The sequence below is a fragment of the Poeciliopsis prolifica genome, unplaced genomic scaffold, assembly GCF_027474105.1.
Source record: "Poeciliopsis prolifica strain line A6 unplaced genomic scaffold, Auburn_PproV2 SCAFFOLD012, whole genome shotgun sequence".
Lineage (NCBI taxonomy): Eukaryota > Metazoa > Chordata > Actinopteri > Cyprinodontiformes > Poeciliidae > Poeciliopsis > Poeciliopsis prolifica.
Window position 1 is genome coordinate 4,287,302 of NW_026562387.1, and position 22,589 is coordinate 4,309,890.

The 22,589-nt window shown below is 42.8% G+C and overlaps 2 protein-coding genes across 4 annotated transcripts in view; both read right to left on the minus strand.

Moving 5' to 3' along the window:
• LOC129364614 (uncharacterized) overlaps window positions 1-1,238 on the minus strand; it is a 70,112-nt gene extending 68,874 nt beyond the window's left edge. For both annotated transcript variants that reach the window (XM_055037374.1, XM_055037373.1), the window contains exons 1-2: window positions 961-1,238; window positions 470-562 (exon numbers count right to left, since the gene is read on the minus strand). In XM_055037374.1, coding sequence (XP_054893349.1) covers window positions 470-531 — 62 coding nt within the window. In that variant the 5' untranslated portion in view covers window positions 532-562; window positions 961-1,238. The remainder of the gene's footprint in view (window positions 1-469; window positions 563-960) is intronic.
• Window positions 1,239-11,366: 10,128 nt separating this feature from the next.
• LOC129364764 (ankyrin repeat and SAM domain-containing protein 6-like) lies at window positions 11,367-22,478 on the minus strand. Of its 2 annotated transcripts, none has more exons than XM_055037627.1 (18): window positions 21,664-22,478; window positions 20,110-20,328; window positions 19,826-20,033; window positions 18,509-18,659; window positions 17,445-17,489; window positions 17,148-17,352; window positions 16,263-16,369; window positions 15,856-16,007; window positions 14,787-15,024; window positions 14,641-14,690; window positions 14,138-14,332; window positions 13,882-14,044; window positions 13,609-13,799; window positions 12,423-12,615; window positions 12,273-12,340; window positions 12,072-12,188; window positions 11,878-11,974; window positions 11,367-11,787 (listed from the first exon to the last, which is right to left on the minus strand). In XM_055037627.1, exons 1-18 carry the CDS (start codon window positions 21,999-22,001, stop codon window positions 11,738-11,740), a joined length of 2,787 nt encoding a protein of 928 aa, XP_054893602.1. In that variant the 5' UTR covers window positions 22,002-22,478; the 3' UTR covers window positions 11,367-11,737. The 2 variants fall into 2 exon arrangements, with proteins under 2 accessions (XP_054893602.1, XP_054893601.1); XM_055037626.1 differs by having other exon boundaries at window positions 14,641-14,693.
• Between the last annotated feature and the right edge of the window lie 111 nt (window positions 22,479-22,589).

Here is a 22,589-nt window from a genome sequence, read left to right on the forward strand (position 1 = left end):
TTGATGTGGCAAAGATTTCCTCTCAGATCAGCAGCAAAAGGCAGGGACCAGTAGAAAACTTTAGAAATGCCACAGGCCGTTTTTTTTGGAGGAGGGGTGGGGGGGTCAATTACCACTTCCCTCTTCATTAACTTATATAACAGTCATCACTATTCATTACATCCCTTAGGATCGAATAGGAGAAGTCTGCATCACATAAAAAATACATTTTAAAAAAGCCTAATGTGGCCACATTTCAGCCTCATTATATTGAAAGCATGAAGTTCGACCAAAATACTTATAAAATCTACTCCAGGGTGATGACTTAATTCAGAAGAAACAACAAAAAGTCCAAAAAAATAATTGTGCTTGTGCATAAATGCGTCCAACAATCATTAAGCGTAAGCCTGGAAAAAAAAATTATTAATAATAATAATAATATGCAAGCACTTATCTAATGCATGCACAAGAGCAAGCGTGACTCCTTAACTGTTTCTGGACGGGCTTCCTCCTCTTCCTGCCCGCGTACATGCAGTCTCCAGGTGGGATCATGGTCTCGCGCTCCGTGGAGGTAACAGGTGCGCTGCGGATCAGACACGGCAAGTTTAGAGCTGCTTTGCGACGCGGCCGCGGGAAGACGCTTCCAAGCAGGACACGTGCAGGATGACAGCTTCAAAAGCAGCGTTTTGTTGACCATTATTGCGTTTCCAAAGGTCAAGCTTTGACCCCCGCACCCCTAACACACACGCTCTCCTGCCCCTCCAGATCAAATGTGTGGAAAATGAGTGCAGCCCTCCCACCCGTATTAAGTTTAAATGCTTAAATGATCTTGTCCCCAAGAGTGTTCATGGTAACTTATTCAAAAACAGTAGAAAAATGACCTCTATTTAATTTTTTTTAAATCACAAAACTTAAAAAAAATAATAATAAAACTGCTAATTAAAAAAGAAGAAGAAAAGAATCAGAGAATAATACACTAACCCAGAATCTCCGTGGATTAAATCCAGAATCGAGTTGGCTCCTGAATCACATCCACTTTAAAATGTTCCAGAGAGACGCACCGGCTCCGGGAAGCGATAGATCCAGCGGGAAGGCGAAACACGAACGCGGCCGGGGGTCCCTGCACGAGCTCCGCGCTGATGTTTTCATCAGCGTCGCTCTGCTCGGAGGCAGATGTTGGCTGATTCTTTATACCCAATCGAGTCGCCTCGACTTCCTCGCGTTTCAGGTGGCGGATTCCTCTGAATGACATGTCGAGCTCTTCGCACGCAACTCGCTGCCTCGCAAAAAAAAAAAAAAAAAAAAAACCGGCGCGAGCGCACAAACCCTCATACGCGCGCGCGGGGGCGCGCGAGCGCACACACACACACAAAGAACAGGAGCTTATGCTGCTTTCAAGTGCTGCGCGTAACGTGGGAATTGGTCGTTTTGTTGTGGTTGGAAGCGCATTGAGATTGTGGTTCCCACACTGAGCGTCCAGCTTGCCCGGGACTCCCGTGGGGGGTCGGTGTGGGGGCTTCATGAAGTCTGTGGCTCCCATCTCCTCCATGTCTGCCTCGGGTTCTGGGGGTGTGTGTGGGGGGGGGGGGTCTGTGTCTCCTCACCCCTGCCATTGTACATTTATATGGAGAAACCTTATGCACACACGAGCTTGTATTAATTAGTCCCGCGTGCTTCTCAATGACATCATTGTTGTAGTTACATTATGTTGTTGTGTCGCTGTGGTTTCTTGATTCTCGCTTATTTTCTTTCTGCAGGTGCAGAAGCAAATTTCTGGGGTGAATTCTTACGCACTATTTCCCCTCCTCTGTTCTTTACTTCCACTTTTCCTCTTAGCTTTTCACTTTTCCTGTTATCCTTTCTTTTTTCTTTGTCTCTCTCTTTTTTGGTCTTTCCTGTCATTGCATCCATTGCATTTGAAATGAACATTTTGCATTTTGTAATGCAGCTATATGAGCTATCGTTGCCGGCTATTTATTTAAAAAGGGACGATTCACGTCACATCGCATGCCAGAGGCAGCCATAAAGCCTGGTTGTCATGTGTAGTTCCTTCAGGTACAATCAATAAACAATATATCGTAGTGAAATACAGATAAATGAACAAGTTTCCTCATAAAAAAAGATAATAAATAACAAAATGTTAATATGTGTAAATATATATATTTTTTTTCCTCCAACAGGTTCACATCATCGAGCTGGACACGATGCCAGGAACAAGTTTTGTTGACTGACACCCACAGTGACCAAGGCTTACCAAGCTGAGAAATTCCTTTAACGCATTTTGTGCTTTCAAACACTGTAGAAAAAAAAATTCTCTTGGTTTCCACATTATGACTATCCAGAATTTTCGCTTTGAATTTTGCTTTTCTCGGAGGCAAATGAAAGCTTTTTATCAGCCACCACTTTCTCTCGTATCTCAGTGCAGAGTGTGGGAAATTTTAACGCTGCAGTTGCAAATTGTGCACAATTTGTGCACACCTTGTTGCTAGATGCATGCTGATTAGAAGTGCAAATAAACCCTATTTTGTTTGTTTCTTCTACTGTAAGGATCAGCAGGTTTAACATGCAAAGCAGACATTTTGGATTGTAAAGTCAGGATTGGGATTTTTTTCTCTTTTAAGATGTTACCTTCTGAGTAAACATTCAATGCACAATAAAACTTTGTTTGACACTGTCAGTAGAAAACTATTATTTATATTTTCAGCAGCAAGCATAACATACTGTAAACTTTATTTTAAATGTCTTTCAAGGTGCTTGTATTTGGATAAGTGCTTGCTATAAGAGTTTGATAATTGTTGCATTTGGTTTGTTGTTTTTTTTTTGTTTTTTTGTTTTTTTATTGTCGTTCATCGTTTTCATAAGAAAAAGAGGAAAAACACTTGCTGATTTGGATCCCAAACCCTACCATTTTCTTTTACTTTTAAATAAAACCTCTTCTACGTTTCTGCGTTATGTTTGTGTCAACCCTCGTTTGACATTTGTGGCGACATTGATGTAAAACTCCAAATAAGTCTGCGCCTATTAGCTTAGATCTTGTCGAGGAGCACGTGAAAGCAGCATACGCTTAAAGCGACTCGCGCGAACTGCCCCCCTCGTGGGCGGCACACAGACACAACCAGAGGGGCGGGACCTCGCGCTCATTCCGGTGGGAGGCGGTCGCCATTTTCAAACAGGACAGAGGGGAGGGTGCCGACGCGAAACAGGGGCTTCACAACCAAGCACGAGCTTTCCTTTCCTTTCCTTTCTCTAATGGGTTAACGGGGAACCAACTTCCAGCAACCGGATGGTGCAGCGGGAAAAGGCGTGACAGTTGCGTCAAACGTTAAATAAATCCTTTTGTTTACCCCGGAATCCTCTTCAAAACAAAACAAGCACGCGCGGCGCCTCTGTAAAGTTTGGCGCCTGCGTGGGCTGTTTACATGAAAACGTCACGAAGAGTGACTTGGTAGTTGGGACTTTACGAAACCGCACTGGGTGAACCTATTTGTGAAGAGCTGCGGTGATCTCCAGTCACCTGTCTCGAACAGCCTCGGCTTCCAAGGGCGGAGTCTCTGACGTCACATGGGGGCTCCGGAGAGCCACTCCTTCTGCCGGCGCAGAGAAACAAACATCCAGCGCGCGCAAGAAACCGGCCACAGAAACCATTGCATTGCAAAAGAAAACGTTGATACGACCCTGAACATCCACAATCAGTTTACACGTGCTTGTTTTAATGAAGAGTCTGAAAATTATTTGTTTCGTGGCTTCATAAAGAGAAGTCTCAAAATCTTTCTCATGGTGCCAGCCCGGCGCTTACCACGAGGGGGCGTCCATTTTTTTGATGTAGCATTTAAACAAGGAGAAGAAAACTGCTAGCGTTAAAATGTTCTTGTTAGCACTAAGTTGTTTCCATGGGGTAATATTACTTGAAAGTGAGCTGCAGTCGCAACGTTACAAAAATAATGTTGTTTGCTGTATTTTTATTACTAACATTGTGGAAAAAAGTCATGTATTTTTCTTTTCCGTTTAGCATCACTTTGGACTCTTGTGTCTAATAAAAAAACATTTTTACGTGACTGAACAAAATCGGCCGATTGAAACTCTTGGTTTTGTCAGCGGGAGACGTGCGACCGGACATGAAAGCTCCCATCTTTCCGGCCTTAAGGTTCCAATTTATGAATATCTTCTGGTCTGCACACAAGTAAAACGCGCAGTGGCACAGAGGTCATGTGAAGTGACCCTTGCAAATCTACAGGGATGTGTATAACCGGCCATTTTTAGGGAAAGGTGTTGACGTGCGCCCTCTTCTTCGTGCCTTTTATCTTCTCTTGACTCGAGTTTCTATAACGGCCCCTTAGACGTCCGTCATAGAAGAGAGGAAGGAGAAAAAGATATTCAGACGGGAATAGTTTGAATAATTTTTATACCTGTCAGGCATGCGGTCAGGTACACGGGGGGGACGTAATGCGGCTCAAGAAGTTTTTTGACGTCAGCCGTTTTTATTGGCTCCAAAAAGTTTTTTGCGTTGCGTTTCTTTTGCCGAAACTTTGATCCCGCAGGCCAATAAAGCCTGATGACAGCATGTAGCTGTCACTGCCCATTTTGGCAGCAATATTTGAGTAAAACAGCTATAATCACCCCTGGTCCTTATCAATAATGCATGTAGCATGGCGGAGAGGACGGAGGGGGAAAATAATGGCGGTGAAGTTCCTACGAGAGCAACCGAATCCATGTGTTCCCAGCCTGCTCTTTTGACAAGGCCTGACATTGCATTCATTAGCGTGAAGCAGTCAGGTTGCGCTCGCGATGGCGCGCGTGGCACTTTACCGGGGGAGACACGTTACCTTTGTTGTGACAGGTGAAGCTGTGGATCCATAGAGGCCTTGTTAAGACTGTCAGCTGCTTCCGTTAAAGCTACAGGGAGCTTTTGGTATCGTTGCAAATCCACAGCCAACATCGTCCAAGCTGCCTTCCAGATTAGCCTGGGCTTAAACTTCCGGTAACCCTTCCCGGGGCTGACCTGTGCACGCAACCTTGAATGCGTCTGCGTACAGCGTGCGCTTTGAGCGGTCGAACAGGAAACAAGGAGCTCGGAGACGAACCGGCCCGGGGGTGGACCCGCTGGGAGCCCCCACTGGGATTTTGTGGAGACCCGCGGGGAGCCGTGACCCGACCGGTCTGATCGCAATGGATGTTCATGACTGATGGGAGGGTCAGGATCGGAAAGTAGTTACACACACACACACACAAGCACATACTCGCTGATCCCCTGTCACTGTCATTTAGAGCAAACTCTTTCTTGTTAAGTGCCACATGACTGCTCAAATGGAAGTAAAGCTTTCTGCAAAACAAAGGACACAATGCGCAGTGTGTTCCGTTTGAAATGGTTCAACCTCGGTCAGATTGGACGGAGAGTGTGTCAGCATCAATTGTCGGTGTCTTGCCGCAGATTCCTTATTGGATTTGCGCCTTAGGACTTTGACTGGGCCATTCTAATGCATCAACTTGCTTTGGTCTAATCTAGTGGTGTCTGAACATTTTGCCATATGGGCCAAAAATCTTCAATTGAAAAGTGCTTGGGGGCCAAAAAATTAAGTTTGTGTGTTCTTCATTAAAAGCCAAAAAAATGTGTATATATATTTTATTTTTTATTGTTACCTGCTCAATAATGAATATCTTCTTCCACATATTTGCAGTTTACTTTAAAGGGACAATGTTATGTATTTTCCAGGCATGTAAATGCACGATCAAGTATGTTAGTTATATATTGTAGTTGTTGTAAAAGAAATTTGACTTTGTAATTTAACGCCTTGAAATTGGGACACTGCCTCTTTAAGAAGCCCCTTCTCTTTCTGTAACTCCGCCTTCAGGCAGTCAATATATTATTTCTCTACCAGCTATTTAGCAATGTTCCCCACCCTGAGCAAAGAAGGCATTGTCTCTTTGAATTAAAATAAAAGCACCTTTAAAAATTCAAATTTGAGAAACCTCTCAATCAAAAAAAAAATGTTTTGAGATTAATTTACAATTGTGTTTTAGTCTCAGGTGTGAGGCATGTGCAAGTGTTCAACCTACAATAATGCAGCTTGTTTGTTCAGATTTCATTTTTTTCAACTTTTTTTTGTTTTTGTGCCAATTATACATATATTTTTAGATTTTATTCTTGGACTTTTCTTGGAACAAATTTCTCACCGTAAACTATTGGGGTGATAGATAGAGATGCGCAGAACACGCACAACACGCTCCCAACATTTGTATTAGTGAAACATAAAAATTTAAAAAAAAAGAAAAAGAGGTTTCCTTCTTCTTCGCAATTATGCAACAGTTTCTGTTTGAGCCCTGACATGCAGAACAGAAAAAATAAAAATAAAATAAAAAACAGGACTAAAATTGTTTTATAAGATGCGGAGCATGTTGTGGCTTTTACAGAGCATGTTTTTAATATTAAGGTTTGAGCTGTTTGCTCTGATTTGGTTTAGTTGTAAAGTTGCAGAGCAGTCAGTCAAGTGTTTAATACCACATCTTTATCGGTGTGACGTTTGTTTGGGGACAATAAGCGGATCTTCTTTTTATCTCATGGGACTGCAAAGCTCAAATCCGGAACAGTATTTGAATGTGCTGAAAAACTCACAAAGGAGAAAAAGAAGAAAGAAAAATAAATAAATACCCTGGTTCATAACAATGATCACTTTTCAATAAAACTGCAAAAACTATTCTTATGAGAATATCCTGTCAACACTCAGCATGACTAGTGCCAGTCATTTTCAAAGCTTTTCTTTCTTTTTTTTAAATCTGTCATTGATTCTGTTACGATTTGCATCGACCGCTTTAAAAGAAAAGGGAAAACAAAAAAAAAAAGGTACGTTTTGGGGATTTCGGAGATAATCTTTTGTTGACGTTTGGACTTTAGGTTTTTGAAGGGTCGCTGGAGGGTCAGACGGAGGGTCAGATGGAGGGGGTCAAGCGGAGATTGTCTCTTTCTTTCCCGCGTCCCTCAATCGTTCTGTAATCCGCTCGGGCTCTTTGACTTTGCACAAGAATCGGGGGCAGAAGGTTCTTACGTTGCTGCGTGACACCCGGAGTTTCACAAAGCACACGAGTCATGTTTGTTTGGACGGGAAGCGTGGAAGCACAGGCAAACCAAAAGATTTTATTCACAACTGTTTAGAGATCCTAGGATTAGTAAAGAGAGACAGAAACAGGAGAATCTGAATCAGAGTCTTCCAGCTCATTTATCCACTTTAAAAACGGATTTTATTTTTGGCAGACCATTTCTGCTTTGGGTCCCTGTCCTGCTCAGCAATTTCCTAAAAACGTTTTAATAGTTCAAAGGCTTGTCGGCGCCATCCTCTGACGAGGTCTCTCACGGTTTGTGGAAGTGAAACAGGGCCCCCGCACCATCCCGCATCCTCCTCCGCACACACCGGATGACGCGCCAAAGACGGGTTTGTGACTAGAAAGCGCCATCTCTTGTCTCTTCCGCTACCGAAACTCTGAGCTCTCACGACGATCCTCCTGCACTTCTCTAATCCTCCTCGTCTCACACGGCCAAAGCGTAAACAAAAATAAATAAAGAAAATTAAAAAGGCCTTCTGTTGCATTTGTTTAAAACGGATTATTAGACGCGTCAGTAAGCCATTTTGTAGTCAAATTAAAAAAGTCAGAAATTCTCGGCTAATAAATAAATGTATTAAAACTTGGGGTTGAAATGTCTCCCCCCCCCCCCCCCAAAAAAAAATCCAAACACAATCTGTGACCTCACACTACTTTGGCAACAAAAACAAAACACACGCTGGTGCTTTTTGCACGTCTTTATCAGAAATTAAACATGGAGGTGAATAACAATAAAAATGGTCTATAAATACATGGTGATCCTGCTGAGAATCACCGTAACCCAGACGCACAGACACAAGGGAAGCAAAGTCATCGCCTCAGGTTATTCACATTTTAAAACAGCTTTTTCTTGTACAGCCAGAGGCTGTGGTAAATTATTTATTGCATCTGTTGGATTTATTTGGAAGCCACCCCCCCAAAAAACATTAGCAGGAATCTGACATAAGCAAAAAGGGACACCGATGACGAAGTACTTTGTGTTCTTCCGCATACGTAAGATTTTCTGCTCTCAAATGTGACTTTTAAGCTCTTGTGGGGAAACCCAATTCTGAAATCTAATTTCACGCCTAATCTCACCCCCTTCATGCCTTCCACACCCTCAACCTTGGCCTGGATCGCCTGTGGGAAACCAGCTGCGGGATCAGGAAGGGTTTTCTGTCTTGCTTGGTTTGAGACGGACTGTTGGGAAAGCCAGGAAAATTGCATAATAAGGTTTTGTATGCAGAAGTCATCATCTCAGCTATGAAATATGTATCTTTTTAAAAAGTTTTGAGCGTAATCGGATTGCATTCAGGCGTATTTCTTTGCCGTGTCCTGAAAGCAGTGGTGAGTAAAGTATGACCTCTCCGGTCTCCTTTGGCAGACATCAACAAAAACAAAACGACAACAAAAGTTCACTTTTATTATTCACCATGAACAATTTCCAACCATCTTTAACCAGTCAGTGTCCAGCTCACTCCCAGAACGCCATCATGATTCATGAATGGTGTTCCCAACCACAGAGCAACTACTGTACTGACAGCTACAAACAATATTATTTAATGTTATTCAACGCAATCAAAAGCATGTGCGCATGAAGACAATTACGAGGAAATTGAATGAGTCACCCCATTTGCTTCCCACATGCCGCAGCCATGTTAATATGTTCCAAATGCAGCTCTCTCTCTCTCTCCCTCTCTCTCTCTCGCCCCGCGAATGTGGATCTGAGGCCCGGCTCCGTCGCGGCAACAGGAGAGGGAAGCCTTCCTGCGCCGCAGCCATGTTTTTCATTAAACTCTACAAGAACTCTGTCGCCTGCCTGTCGGCTTCGTCTACATCCAGGTCATCAAAAAAAAAAAAAAAAAAAACGGGTCTAAAGGGGCCAGTCTGTTTCAGATTTTGGTCCGGTCTTGTGTTGAGGCATTTCAGAGATTGCAGATGAAGAGGGTCTAAACCAAAATTTGTTCATGAAACAAAAAAGATCTACATGAGAACCGTTATATGCATAATCTGTATGGTAAGGAACGCGCAGGCCCACTTCACAGTGGGCTTTTCCATTCGAACACGATCCCAAGGCCGAAAACAACGTGTCGCATATTCCTATTCCTCTTTCAAGTTGGAGGTTTACTATCTACACGAGACTAAAGTAGCATTCTAGTAATATCAGCACTCAAAAGCCTTTTGTGTTGAGAAATCGAGAATCGCGAGAAGAGTCAACAGAACGTCTCCAACTGAGAAGCAGAAATTCCTTTACACTCCCTTTGAAATCACAAACCGTCGAGGTCAACCTCAAAAGTTTCCTAAAACGTGCAAATTCTTCGCGTGGCGAATGATATGACTCATGAAGTCGACGTCCAAAAACCCCGTCGAAGCTTTCGAGTGCATTCGTCGTCCACTTCTTGCTGTTTGATTGTTTCATTGTTGGCTTCATCTGCAAACATTTAAAACTGCAGCACGCAACTTTTACAAACAATGTTTTGCTTTTACATGTTTGTTGAAACTGTCACCGAATCATAAAAGTGCAGTATGGGTCAGATAGACTGAAAATAAATAAATACATAAATCTAGCAGCCATCGCCTCGGCTAGTTAGAACGCTAACCAGTTGGAAATGCCACCAATGACAACTGTTTTCCTGGACTGGTAAGTTGTTTCACTGTAAAAAAAAAAAAAAAACAACCCTAAGATTCATCTGTGCAAGTCTTTTTTTTCATTTCTCTTTTTTTGGTTTGCTGAGGAGTTTCAGAAATTAGAGGAAAATACTTTTTGCAAGGCAGAGCCACTGCTTCCTCCAGAAGCCGAGTGGAAGCAGTGAGACAAATTTCAGTCTAATCCACTTTCAAGCACTGTAGCAGTTCCACAGGCATGACATTTTTTTTTTTTTTTGTGCGTGTGAAACGACCCGTTAAATGCCTTATTAGATGTGGTGATAAATAGTCCAACAGGCTCAATTAAATTCACTGAAAAGATTTGGGAGATTTGGGACGTATGAATGTTGTGCAGCCTGCGGGCGAGTTCTGCAGCTTTAAAAATGATCCAAACCTTGTTAAGAAAAACGAAAAAGAAGTAATGAGGGAGAGAGAGTAAATGTTGGCTGGGTATGTTGTTCATTTAACGTGAAACATTTAAAGTTGTAGTTGCACAAAAATGTCTCAGTCTGTGCAAACAGTGCCAAATATATTCTTGAAGGAAAAATGACGACGAAGCTTTTCCAGACAGCCGCACTGAACCCTTCAAACGTGTTTTGCAGCAGGTGATGAAATTCGAGCTCACAATTTTTTTGGAACCTCTTTGTGATGAGCGACGACATGCGAGGAAAAGGACGTAAATAAAATCCGCGAGGGTGGAAACTTCTGGATGATTTAAAAATCAACTCCCTCCTAATCAATGTTGGCACAAAACAAGTTTTTGTGCTCATTTTATCGATACCGTGCAGTACGAGGAGGAAAAATAAATAAATGAAATACATTTTCTTTCTTTATTTATTTTTTGGTATTGCTGAAGTCTTCAACTTTAGGCAAAAAGGTGAAGACCAGAATATATAAGCTGAGGAGAGTTGAAAGTTTTATGTAGCAGTAAGAGCTTACTGCCCCCTGCTGGAAGATGGGGGGATTTTCTCCTCTGTTTGATCATGGCAGCTTTCCTTCAGTCCGGAGACAAGAGATTTAATTACTTCCCGTGTTCAGAGAATTAAACTGTGAAGTAATTCAGATTCCTTTGATCGAGTTCACCAAATTTCGAGTGAAGATTGTCTTCTCTCTGGCTAAGCTACGCCGAAGGTCCGGTCGGCGTCTGTCTGCAGCCTTAAGAGTTGTTTTGTGCACAAAGATGTTAAAGAATAATAACAAAGTGTAACATTTAATCATCGTTTCCTGATGTGCTGCCTTGCTCTTTTTCCCCCCCGGTGTTTTCTGAAGTTGGACTGAAAAACTTCACCTGCAAACTCTAAACTAGCAACTAGCTTTTCAGCTACATATAGGAGTTTGTTTTAAGTCGATTATTGTTGAATATTGATCAAATTTTCACAGGCATATTTTTTCACTTCTAGAAAAGCAATTTTTTTGTGTGTCTTATAAGAGAAACAATCTTTTGACGTACTGCATATCTACGATGTTCCGACTCTCGACATTAAGTGATTTTTTCTTTACATAAATCGTAAATATAATATTTGCAGCCACAAAGAATTGCAGGTTGGAATAATTTTCTTGTATTAATGATGAAAAGACACGATGTCTTAAGGCCACTTGATGCAGCTTCGTCCCTTTAGTGCTTCAGTCATTTCACTTCAGAGCCAATAAAAGACAACCCAGACACCGTCTACACACACAACCGATTTACTTTTTAATCAAACCAACATTTTTACAGCATGTTTGCTGCATCTCACGTTCTTATCACAAAATGTCTGTTAATTTACTTGCTGTACCTCAGGGTTTTGTCCCAACACTCCTGGTCTTTCCATTTTTCCACTTCCTGTTTCCCAAGCAGCTCACGCTTCGGTGGAAAGCAGAGGCTGCTTCCTTGCTTCCCAGTTTGGTCCAGCCATGTCCCATAAAAACGCTCTCTCAACCGGAGAGCGTGGCACTTATTATTGTTGCCGTTCAGGAGCCTCCACAAAGAATCGACAACATCCATGCTCATCCTGGAGGGACCTCTGGAGTGTTTTCCTTATGGGGGTCACTGTAGATGAGGTTATCTTTTGCTGGAGGTGCGAACTTGATGCCTCATCCAAGTTGTTGGAGCTGAACAAGAAAAAAAAAAGATGACAAAGGATAAGAAGTTGTGATGAATGCTCTTTCTTTTAAAGTCTACGGTAATCGTTTTGTGCTTACACCGAGACTGGCCTGGTGGCCTCGGGTTGCTGGCGCTGCTGCCGAAGGACGACTGGAAGTTGTGGATGGTCTCTTGAAGGATCTGCCTTTCCCGACCCTAGAGGCGGCCAGAACCCAACGTCATGAATACATGTAGACAAGAGCGCGGCGACGTTTTGAACTGAGCACAAAGAGCTCCGGTGAGCTGAAAGCACCTTTCCAGCGTTGAGTTCAGATATGGCGGCGAGGATCTGCTGTCTGGGGCCGTCTGTTTTGATGCCCAGCTCCTTCAGGTCTCCGTCTGTAAGAGTCAGGAACGCTTCCATGTCGACCTGGGAGAGAAACAAACAAATAATAAAAACTAAAAAAAGGTTTTTATTATCTGGGAAAAAAATAAATAAAGTAAGATGGAATACCTCCTGCTCCTCAAAAATAGGTTGGTATTTCTCAAGAGACAGTTTCTTCAAAATACTGGACAGCTCATCTGAGGGAAAAAAATATCTATAAAAACATTGAGGTTTAAGAGAATGTGACGAGTCTGTGTTGACGGCAGAAAGAGCCGTCACCTTCGTCGGTGATGGTGCCGCTGCTGGAGCCGCCGCTGCTCTTGGAGCGCGGGTGAGACGAAGCCGACGACAGAGAGTCGCCCGGGCCGGCGGGGATCTTTGGCGTCGGGGACGGAGACGGGGTTAAAGTGGGGGACGTGCTCTTGGAGGTTGACGAATTCCCAGACTGCGATCTCTTTTTCAGCTCCATCTTCTGCAGAGAAGGACAAATGAGAGAGCAGCTTCCATGCAGCGCCAGCCAAAAGGCTTACACATCCATCTGGGGCTTTTAAAGGGGCGGCATCATCTGACATCCAGGCACTCAATGTTGTTTTATAGCACAGTTAAGTAACTATGTCAATTTCAGTTATTATGAAAATACTGCATATATCAAAAATGACCTAAGCAAAATTTGACTTTGCAACGTAACACCTTGAAGTTGGTCTCCGTCTCTTTAAGAAGCTTGGGCGTGGAAAAGCCAGATCTGGTTTTGAACAGCTGATTGGCTCCCACTAAAGGATTTCTCAAAAATTAAAAAAATAAAGAATCAAAGTAAACACTACAGATATGTTTCCGATGAATGAAAACAATTATAACACAACATAAACTCAAAAAATGTTGATTCTACATAATACTGCCCCTTTGGCAATCATATTCTTTATTGTGGAGTTTCTACAGATTAGTGCACTAATATTTTAATAAACTCAAAACTTTTTATGGCCATCAACAAGGCTCTGGAATAATTTCGGCTGGTTGTTTTGATAGAACCGATAAGACTAAGCTGGATACGTAAACTGGATGATTGGCTGACACAAATCCAAGATTACAGTCTGGAAATGTTCAAAGAGCGAAGGTTGAAACCCGTTCAGAGGTAGAAAGTCACCGACGTGAAAATTTGAGCAGACAGCAAGTATTGAAGGGGCACTATTATATTATATAAAATTGACTTTTTTGAGCTTTACATCATATTATAATGTTTTTCCTTCATCAAAAACATTCCTGGAGTGTTGCCTTGATTCTTTAACACATGTATAAGAAATCTGTTAATCTCCCGCAGCAACCACTCAGCTGTGCAAAACGCCTGTTTGGACCTGACGCCACCACTCAGCTCCTTCAGACTAGTAAGAACCTCTGACCAGAACCGTATTAACGGCTGTAAAACTGTGGAGACGTTCTGCTGGAAGTCGGAATTAAAAGGAGCCCAAACCCTTCTGGCGTGGAGATCCGAGGCGACCAGGCTCGGGTTGGACGGGATGTCAGGCAGGCTGATGGGAACTGATGCCGGCAGAGGAGCCGGGCTATGCTGCTTCTCTGCCGCTTGGGTCTTCACCTCTATCAGCCCCGCAGCTCTTTTACGCTGGGCAGCTATCTGGGAGAGAACACTGTCTGCGCTGCCCCCTGGTGGAGGTGACAAAAAAAAAATCAATATTGGTACAATCACCCTCAGCTCATTTCCATGAAGAGATGTGGCTGTTTGCACCTGAACGATTGTGAGAGTCCCGGTTGATCCCTGCTACTCCGTTGGACCCCCCGGAGGAGTGGGGAGAGTGGTAGTGACCAGAATTAGAGGGCGAGGATGAGGAGGGTCCCTTAGGAATGCTCGGAAACTTGATGGACCTGTTCACAACACGACTGATGGACGTCTTCGAGAGGAAAACAAAAGCAGAGGGAGAGAGGAGGATAGTAGACGGAGGAGTGATAGTCGTTATGGGAGCGAGAATTTTCTTTTCCCTCACAATGTCAGAGTTCCCGCTGCTGTTGAGTTTCCTTTGAGGAGGCATCGGCAGCCGCGCTGCCTCGCTCTTCCCGTCTTGGAGGAAACGCGATCGGTCGGAGTTCCAGGGCTCAAAGTTGGACGGCGGCAGGAAGGGAGGGATCACGGCTTTCAGCTTGTCATTCGGCAGCCGCGTCAGAGGAGCGCCGCTCCTCAGCTGGGGGAGGAACAAAACGTGGGGTGGGACCAATTGATAGCATCAAAACCCTGGAAACTTTAGCCTGGACCCTGAAGAAATCTTTAAAAAAGTGCACAAGCATGCCTCTGCTTCTAATATGACTAAGAATTTATGGCAAAAAAGTTGGAAAAAATATTCAGAATCCTGTTCTGGAAAAATAGAAAAAACCCGAATTGGTATCAATAATGCCAAAATTTCACAAATAAATAAATAAATAAATCAGACCTCAAAATTCTGATGGGTGCATTTCTGCTTGAATCTGTTCATGTCAAACCAAACGCTCTCACCATTGTGGTAATCAGAGAGTCATCCTTTTCTGAGGACGTTCTGCAGTGACCTGCTGAAAGGTAGAAACTCATTTTAGCCAAATGCTACATAACATTATAATTTAAATAGTCAAACATTCAACAATGCCTCGGTTACTGCGTCTCACCGGCGTCTTTGGTCTTGACGGCCCACGCAGCGCTCACGTCACTCACTCCCGGAGCGGCAGCAGCCGCCGCCGTCCCGTTAGGCAGAGCTGCGGCCTTCGCGTCCGCCCTCATCGTGGCGTCCAGCGGAGTCTCGGCTTCGTCTGGAAACGGAGCCAGCCGATTGGTTGAGAGGCCGTGCCTCAGGGTGTGAGTCAGTTTCAGTCTCCGGAAGCGATTGGACATCCTGCTCCACCACGACTGCAAAGGTATGAACACCACAAAAAAATACTGCAGCAACACTGACTTATAGACATATTTACACCCAAACACAACTGCTAACTTTAATTAGTTAGCATAATAGGAATAGAGCTAACGATTACTTTAGTAATTGATTATTCTATCAATAATTCCAATGATTGATTGTCTAATTAATCGTCAAATCTTTTAATTGCATAAAAATTCGCACATTCTGCAGATTTCTCATTTAACCACCTAAGCTTATTTTATACAATATTAAAAATATTCTCAAGAAATGCAAATAAATAAATAATTCAATAACTTTTTCTAAATAAGAAAAAAACTGTATTGCCAAAAATCGAACAACAGCATAAGAAAAATCTGCAACTAAATAAAAACCTAAGTAAGCTCTTTCTACTTCACTTAACATCAGTACAGTTTAGATCTGATCTGTTGACTGTTTTTTTTCTTCTTTCAATTAACCAATTAATGACGAGATTGCAAATGGTGTTAAATGGTAGAGTTGGTCAGATTCTGAATCAGGTGAAGCTAAAAATAGGACATGATGAATTCTGGGTAGAACATATTTACAGTGAAATAAAGTTTTTCCTCTAAATAGCAAAATGTATATATATATATATATATATATATATATATATATATATATATATATATATATATATATATATATATATATATATATATATATTTTACATTTTGGCTTAATTGCTGCTATCAGAGTATTGTTATTTCAGCAAATCTCTTAAGAGTTAGGATACTCCAGCGATTGATCGATTACCAAATTAATCAGATTAAGTTTCAGCCAGAAATGACAGGAATCGACCTCTTTACCTTGAGGCCTCCCTTGTCGTCAGGTGGCACTGGAATGTTGTTGAGGGACTGCCTGCTTTTGGAGCGGCTGATCAAAGCTCTGCCGCGGTGCTTGGATTTGTCCTTGTCCACCTGCATGCACACCGATGCCAAGAGACGCACCAGCTCAGTGTCTGATGAAACGAGAAGAAAAATTAAACGCACATCAGCCAGTAAAAGAGAAGTTTAACAAATCAAAATCCAGTAAAATCAATGTTTTAAATCTTATATTTGAGTTTGAATAAGGGTAAAGAATAAAATAATGCTAGATTTTACTACGTAAACTTGTTTAGGTCCTATTTATTTAAGTTTCACAAAGGAATTTAGATGTTCAGTGTAACCAGAGTTGAGAGTCGAGGAAAAGGAGGCGAGTCGTTCAGCACATCTACCTGGGTCGTTGAGCAGCATGACCAAATCAAAGGCAGTGTATCCATTCTTAGCTCGCAGGCTGACATCAGCTCCTTGACTCAGCAGGTACTTGACGATGTCTTTATTGCTGGGAGAGAGCGGGAGAGCGGGCAGCAAAACAAAGAGAAAGAGAGGTGATCATTGTGTCAGCAGTAAAACCCGGAACCGAAGCAACGACAGTTTGGTTGGTGACGGCCAACAATAGAAAAGCTGCTGCCCCAAAGATGGAAGGAGTTTGGGGGGCTGCAGCTAACTTACACTGCATGAATGATGCAACATTTTTTGTAAAGTGAAAAAAATTCATTTGCCTAATTGTAATAGAAATGCACAGAAACATTGCCAGAAATTTTGTGTTTTTTCGTTTGAAGTTGACTGCCGCTAACAGAGGTAATCTTTTGCTAGCACAACCAGGTGACGCTGACAAAAGCACCCTGTTGTGTGTATGCAGCTACTGAGCTAAAAGAATCAAAAGTGAGCTATTTTCAATCTGTTGTGTGTGTTTTTTTTATTATTATTAAATTAGAGGGAAAACAAGGATGAAAAACGCTATTGAGAAAGAGCAAGATTTGTAGGTGGTAACAGGAAGGCTAAACATTTACAGCTATTATATATTTATCCCTTTGGGCTGCCACCATCTATGATGGCAATTTGGAAATGTTGGCAATCAAACTAGTAAGTCTTGCAATTAAGAGAGGATGTACACACTCTAAAATATTAACATAAACTGTTGTTTGAGTAATACTGGCTACACAAGAAAGTTAATAGAAATTGTACTGTCAACCACTGAAATGTCTGTATGCCCGAAAAGTGCAATCAGTCAACCGAAAGCCGACACCCTTTCAAATAAGTCAGCGCCTCCCGCTTACCCATGATAAGTGGCTTGCATTAAAGCGGTCCAACCGTGAACGGAGTCCTGTTTGTCTACGTTGGCTTTCTTCTCCACCATCAGCTGCACCACCTCCAACTGCCCGCTCACCGCCGCCATCATGAGCGGCGACGCTCCGTCCTGATTGGAGGAGTTCACCTGAGCCGGATCCTCCTCCAAGATGTCTTTGACGAGCTGGGAGTTTCCTGAATCGTCAGAAAAAGTTGGAAAAACGTATACACAAAAGCTTTACTTAAAAGAGGGGGATAGTGGGGAGGTTCTGGAAAAGCGAGCTCACCAAGTTTGAGAGCGCTGAACACATCTGGCCTTTTTCTCTCATCGTCTGTGAAAGAGGGAGAGAAGAGCAGAGACCTCAGCCCTGCTTGGCTGCACTCCACATAGCTCAGTCAGCGGGAGGCTATGTATACAAATCCTAATGATAGCAGAGTTCATCACTTACAAAAATAACAGAAATACCAGAGCGGAGAAAGAGAGACAGGAAAGTGATGAAAGAAAAACATAGCAAAGATGGTAAAAAAAAACAAACGGTTTTGTGTGTTTGGTGTCGGGATGAGAAGAACGTCAAGGCTCTCTGTCAATCTAACGTTGATTGCAACGCATTGTCAGGGACACAAAAACACAAGATGGGAAGTAAAGGCTTTTTCTACAGTTCAGGTCACTAAATGCTGAAGGAAAAAGTCCAGCATGTGCATTATAAGCCTGGCGGGCCACCAGGCTTTACTTGTGCCCCTACCAGGCTAAGCATTTTTGTTTGTTATTGTAGTTTCATTTCATACACCAGCAACACTGATACCAAAGATGGGTTAAAGAGTCTCTTTGGTGAAACGACTGGAAGCACAACAGCAACACAGGGAAATTGAGGTTGGGTGTCTTTTTTTATTCACTAGAACACCGTATCCACTTCCTGTCTTTATCTGTCCACATGCTAACAACTTTAGCAAATAAAGGTACCGTCTCACATGAAATTTAATTAGGGTGAAACAGCTGAAGTGCAAAACAATGTTTACCATTGACCTTTTAAGAGACTTTATTGTTGTTTAGATAAAAAGGATTAGCACAAAAATTGTAGGTGAAGAAAATTATTGGTGTGTTTTTGTTTTTATGTCCTTGTGGCCTGCCAGTTTAACTGTTTGGTCATTTGACGTTAGTGTCCAGATAATATGAATATGTACGTGTAACTGTAAATTTGTAAATTCATACAAACATAGACACACTGTATTTAAATTGTGCCTTGTATTTCCAGTACTATCAACAAAGCGAATGTATGAATGGTTCCTATGAAAAATGCAATGGGCCTCCAGGCCGCCACTCCACAACACCAGCTCAACAGTGGCGCTCTACCCGTTTGAGGTCTGACGGTGGTGATGGAGTCCAGGTACGCCTTGACGTCTCTTTGCTTCAGCTGCATGGCGAGCTCAAAGGCCGTCTTGGAGAGAACGTTGACCCGGTCTGGATTGGCCCCGCGCTCCACCAGCTGCTGAGCTACCGATTCCTTCAGAACATGTCACACAGCGTTAGCGACCCGCCACTCCACACAATCAAATTGCAGACAAACTAGAGGCCTATTGGTAGGGCTGGACAATATCACAAAACAAAAAAACCATCGCAATATAAGCGTGTTGTATCAGTCGAGATTGATAATTGTCGATACTGGCAATTATTGATTATTAGTCTTTTGTTTTTAATACATGAAATACTGCCAAGCAGGAATGTGAGGTTTTCACACAATGTTGTTTTTATTTATTTGAGTTTTAAGGAGTTATGATGCACAGTGGTGAAGCCTGAAACTGCTGCTGCGTAAGTTATTCAACAGATTGTTGCTATCAAAGAGTGAGTGAGTTAGTTCAGGACTTCCCAAACTCTTTCCATTCTATGGCCCCCAAACAGCATCAAGCTCTATGCAAACCCAGAAACAACGCTGTGAAGTATGTAAAGAAACATCAACTTTTAGAAGGTTTTTATTCACTATTTAATAACTATTACGTTACAAAATGCACCCTCGAGGCTTCTGATTTTAGATTCCACAAAATGTTATTATCGGTTATCATATTATGACTTTATTACCACATACTGCCATTTTTCAACACAATCCCTTGTCAGAAACTTTTCCATTACTTGCTTGCAAGGCTAGCTGATGAATTTCATTGGCAGCCTATCAGAAAATGAGCATCACACATAGCATGTAAATAAGTTATTCTAACTTATATTTTGTAAAATAAATGTTGAAAAATTGAACAAAAAAAACAAAACAAAAATGACGGTAAAAATGTTAACATGAAAAAAATTGATAGGATCTGAGGTTTTTTTAAATTATTATTATTTTTGCCTGTTTTTTTTTTCTCATCTTCTAACTTTCTCAGGCCTCCACTGCGCCCCCTGGTGGCCCCACACTTTTAAAAAACACTGATTTAGTTGATGCCCCAACTTTTCTTAGCAGAACACAAGAGGCTGAGCGGCTGAAGAGTGTCCTCTGCCTATAACTCCCAGAATGCCTCGTGGGTCACTGAATACTCTATGTATTGAACATCGAATACTGGATCAGATGTATTATCTATTGATATTTATAACTTCTCTATCGCGATATATATTGCTGTTGATTTCTTGTCCAGCCCTACCTATTGGTCAGCTGTGTAGAATCAACAGTGAGATCAGCCTCACCTTCCCGCTGAGCGTGGCCGCCATTAGTGGCCCCCAGCCTGTGGTCTTCTGAGAAAAGTTGACATCAGAGCCCCACTCCAGCAGCAGGCGGACGGCGGCCTCGTGACCGTGCTGGGATGCCACCATCAAAGCTGTGATGTCCATAAAATCCCTTCCTCCTCCTCCTCCTCCGACTGGGTAGCCCTCATTAGGTCCAAATCCAGCTGTGCTGTTTGGAAACACACACACACACACATCAGTCAGGACCCCGGATGCCCGTCAGTTTGACAAGTCAGGTGTTCAACCTGCAGCTGTTGTTGTTGTTGCCGTTAGAGACGGCCTCCGCAGCAACGGCCAGGTGGTCGAAGTCGTCGACGTAGGCCCCGCCCTCGAGGAGCAGCTTGACCACGTGAACGTGGCCCCCGCGGGCCGCCATGGACAGGACGCTGGCGCCGAGCCTGTTGCGGCCGTTTATCTCCGCCCCGTTCTCCAGGAGGAGGTGGGCGACGGTCAGGTGGCCGAACCTTCACGGAAAACAAAAACAGCGGCTAAGTTAGTGACGGATGGATCTGACCTGCATGGTTTCATAAAAACAGAGGACAACACTTTATTTGAAGGGGCGTGCATACGACTGATACGACATAAACACAAAGGAGTCTTCAAAAATGTCATTAAATAAATAATAACACTTTTAATTAAATCAAAATGAAATTCAAACCACTTGCCCTTTGGCAGGCCATTTTAAATGATGAACCAACACAAAGTAACACATAATTATAAAGTGGAAGACAAAGACTGTAGAGTTCTCAAAGTTGTTTTCGTACAAAAATCTCAAAAGTTTTGTCTAAAGTACTTTGATAACCTAAATAAGATTTGGTGAGTTTAGGACAGGAGTAATAAGCAAACAGGGTCAATGGGTGTTGATGGGTGGATGGATGAAGCTAAACACAGGAACCGTGGCAACTACTTCCCTTGTTCTTCACTGTATTTGTCTATTACATAAATTATGAGTGAAATATGCTCATGTTTGTGATTGTAACCTGACAAGGTCGAAACGGTTCAGTGTCTATGAACACTTTGACGAAGCGCTGTGTTCAAATATCTTCTGATCTTTGGCTGTTTCTCTTACAAATGTGCACAAAAACTTTGTCCATATTCCGCACAACCAATTTCACATTGAAGGTGTTTCTATTAAATATGAAACACAATTATTCACGTGTGAACAAATGTCCAATATTCTCCATCTACTCTCCCACCCTCTTCTTCTTCTTCTTCTTCGTGGTTTGCGTCAGTTGCAACATCCGGTTTGTGACTTTTGTGATGCGAAAAAAGTGTTTCAATTACAGTTTTACAAAGTAGACCTAAATTTTAAAAAATTATCTTCATCCTCGCGTCAAAATGTTTAGCAAAAAATATAAGTCTTTTTTACCCCCAAAATTGCTGTGTTTCCATAAAGCAAATTTATTTTGGAAATGTTAAAACTACGCAATCATATGGACCAATGGAAATGCAGCTCGTGACTTGTGCCTCGTGTGACGTCACCAGAGGTTTGTGGGTTTTTATGTCGCAACGAAAATAACAACACAATCAGATTAATAACTGTATGCGAAAAGCTGATTATGAGATGTTGTGCGATGGCAGACTACCTCCAAAGTGAATTTGACTGACCTTCCAGAAACGTCTGGCTGATGGCTTTAAAAAAAAAGACAGAGAGAACTGAAGTGAAGTTTATATTTTTACCCCGTTTGTTGTGACATTTAATAGCTCCACATGTTACATTAAAATGCCCCAAATTGGAATGCTTATTAAGAACATCTCCCGTGTTAAATGGATCCTGGTTCTCCGGACCGCGGCCCCACCTCGCAGCCTGCATCAGCGGGGTCCAGCCGTAGCTGTTGCGGCTGTCCACCGAGGCGCCCTTCCGCAGCAGGAACCGCACCAGGCTCTCGTGGCCGCTGGCCGAGGCGAACTGCAGGCCGGTGTTCCCCTCCTCGTCCGTGCCGTCCACCGGCACCAGAGGCGCCCCGTCCGGGGCCGCGCACTCGGAGCCCGCCTCTGACCGCAGCCTGCTCTGCCGACCCGACTCTCTCGGGGCGCCGGGCTCCAGGAGACCCCGCGCTGTCTCGTAGTCCCCGTCGTCGCAGGCGCGTAAAAGCAGCAGCGAGCTCGCGGGGACGCCGAAGTTCATGTCTTTCATTTTTGACCGCGTTAGTCCGTCTCCATTGCTCCGAGGTTTTGTCTCATCGAGGCTGAGGTGAAAGCTGCTCTCCTCTGTCACTTGGCCTGAGTTTGGAGCTCATGACGCGCAGGGAAATAAAGTTCACCCTATAAGACGAAAAAAAAAGTCTTCTTCCGTGCCCCAAAACAAACTTTAAAGTAGCCGTGTAGCTCACATTCAATCTCAGTAGTTTGCCTCATAAAAAACACGACAACAAAAACCTTCTGGCAACCAGCCGCGGAACTGCCCGGTTCCGTTACTTGTAAATGAATCTGAGAAGCATCAAGATGTATTCAACACAACCGGTTACTTCCGTTTTTAACTTTCAAAACAAAACCCAAATGATTCTGCTCAAAAAGCCGGAGAGAAATTGTGCCGTGTGATTATGAAAAGTGTCTATTAAACCACTAAAGCATGCTTAAAATCCTACATGTATCTGGTAAAGTGTTGACAAAAACAACAAAAAAAAAAAAAAAAAAAAAAAAAAAAAACATAAATCATAATACATCCTATTATAGGTGCCCAAAAATATGCTAAATTTGAATTTAACTAAAACTCAACTGCCCG

Coding starts and splice junctions, on each gene's coding strand:
- LOC129364764 (XM_055037626.1), bottom strand. CDS start 22,001: ATGAAAGACATGAACTTCGGCGTCCCCGCGAGCTCGCTGCTGCTTTTA. Junction 17,490..18,508: donor CACCGTCAGACCTCAAACGG/GTAGAGCGCCAC, acceptor CCTCTTTCACAG/ACGATGAGAGAAAAAGGCCA. Junction 14,333..14,640: donor ACTCTCTGATTACCACAATG/GTGAGAGCGTTT, acceptor TTCCTCCCCCAG/CTGAGGAGCGGCGCTCCTCT.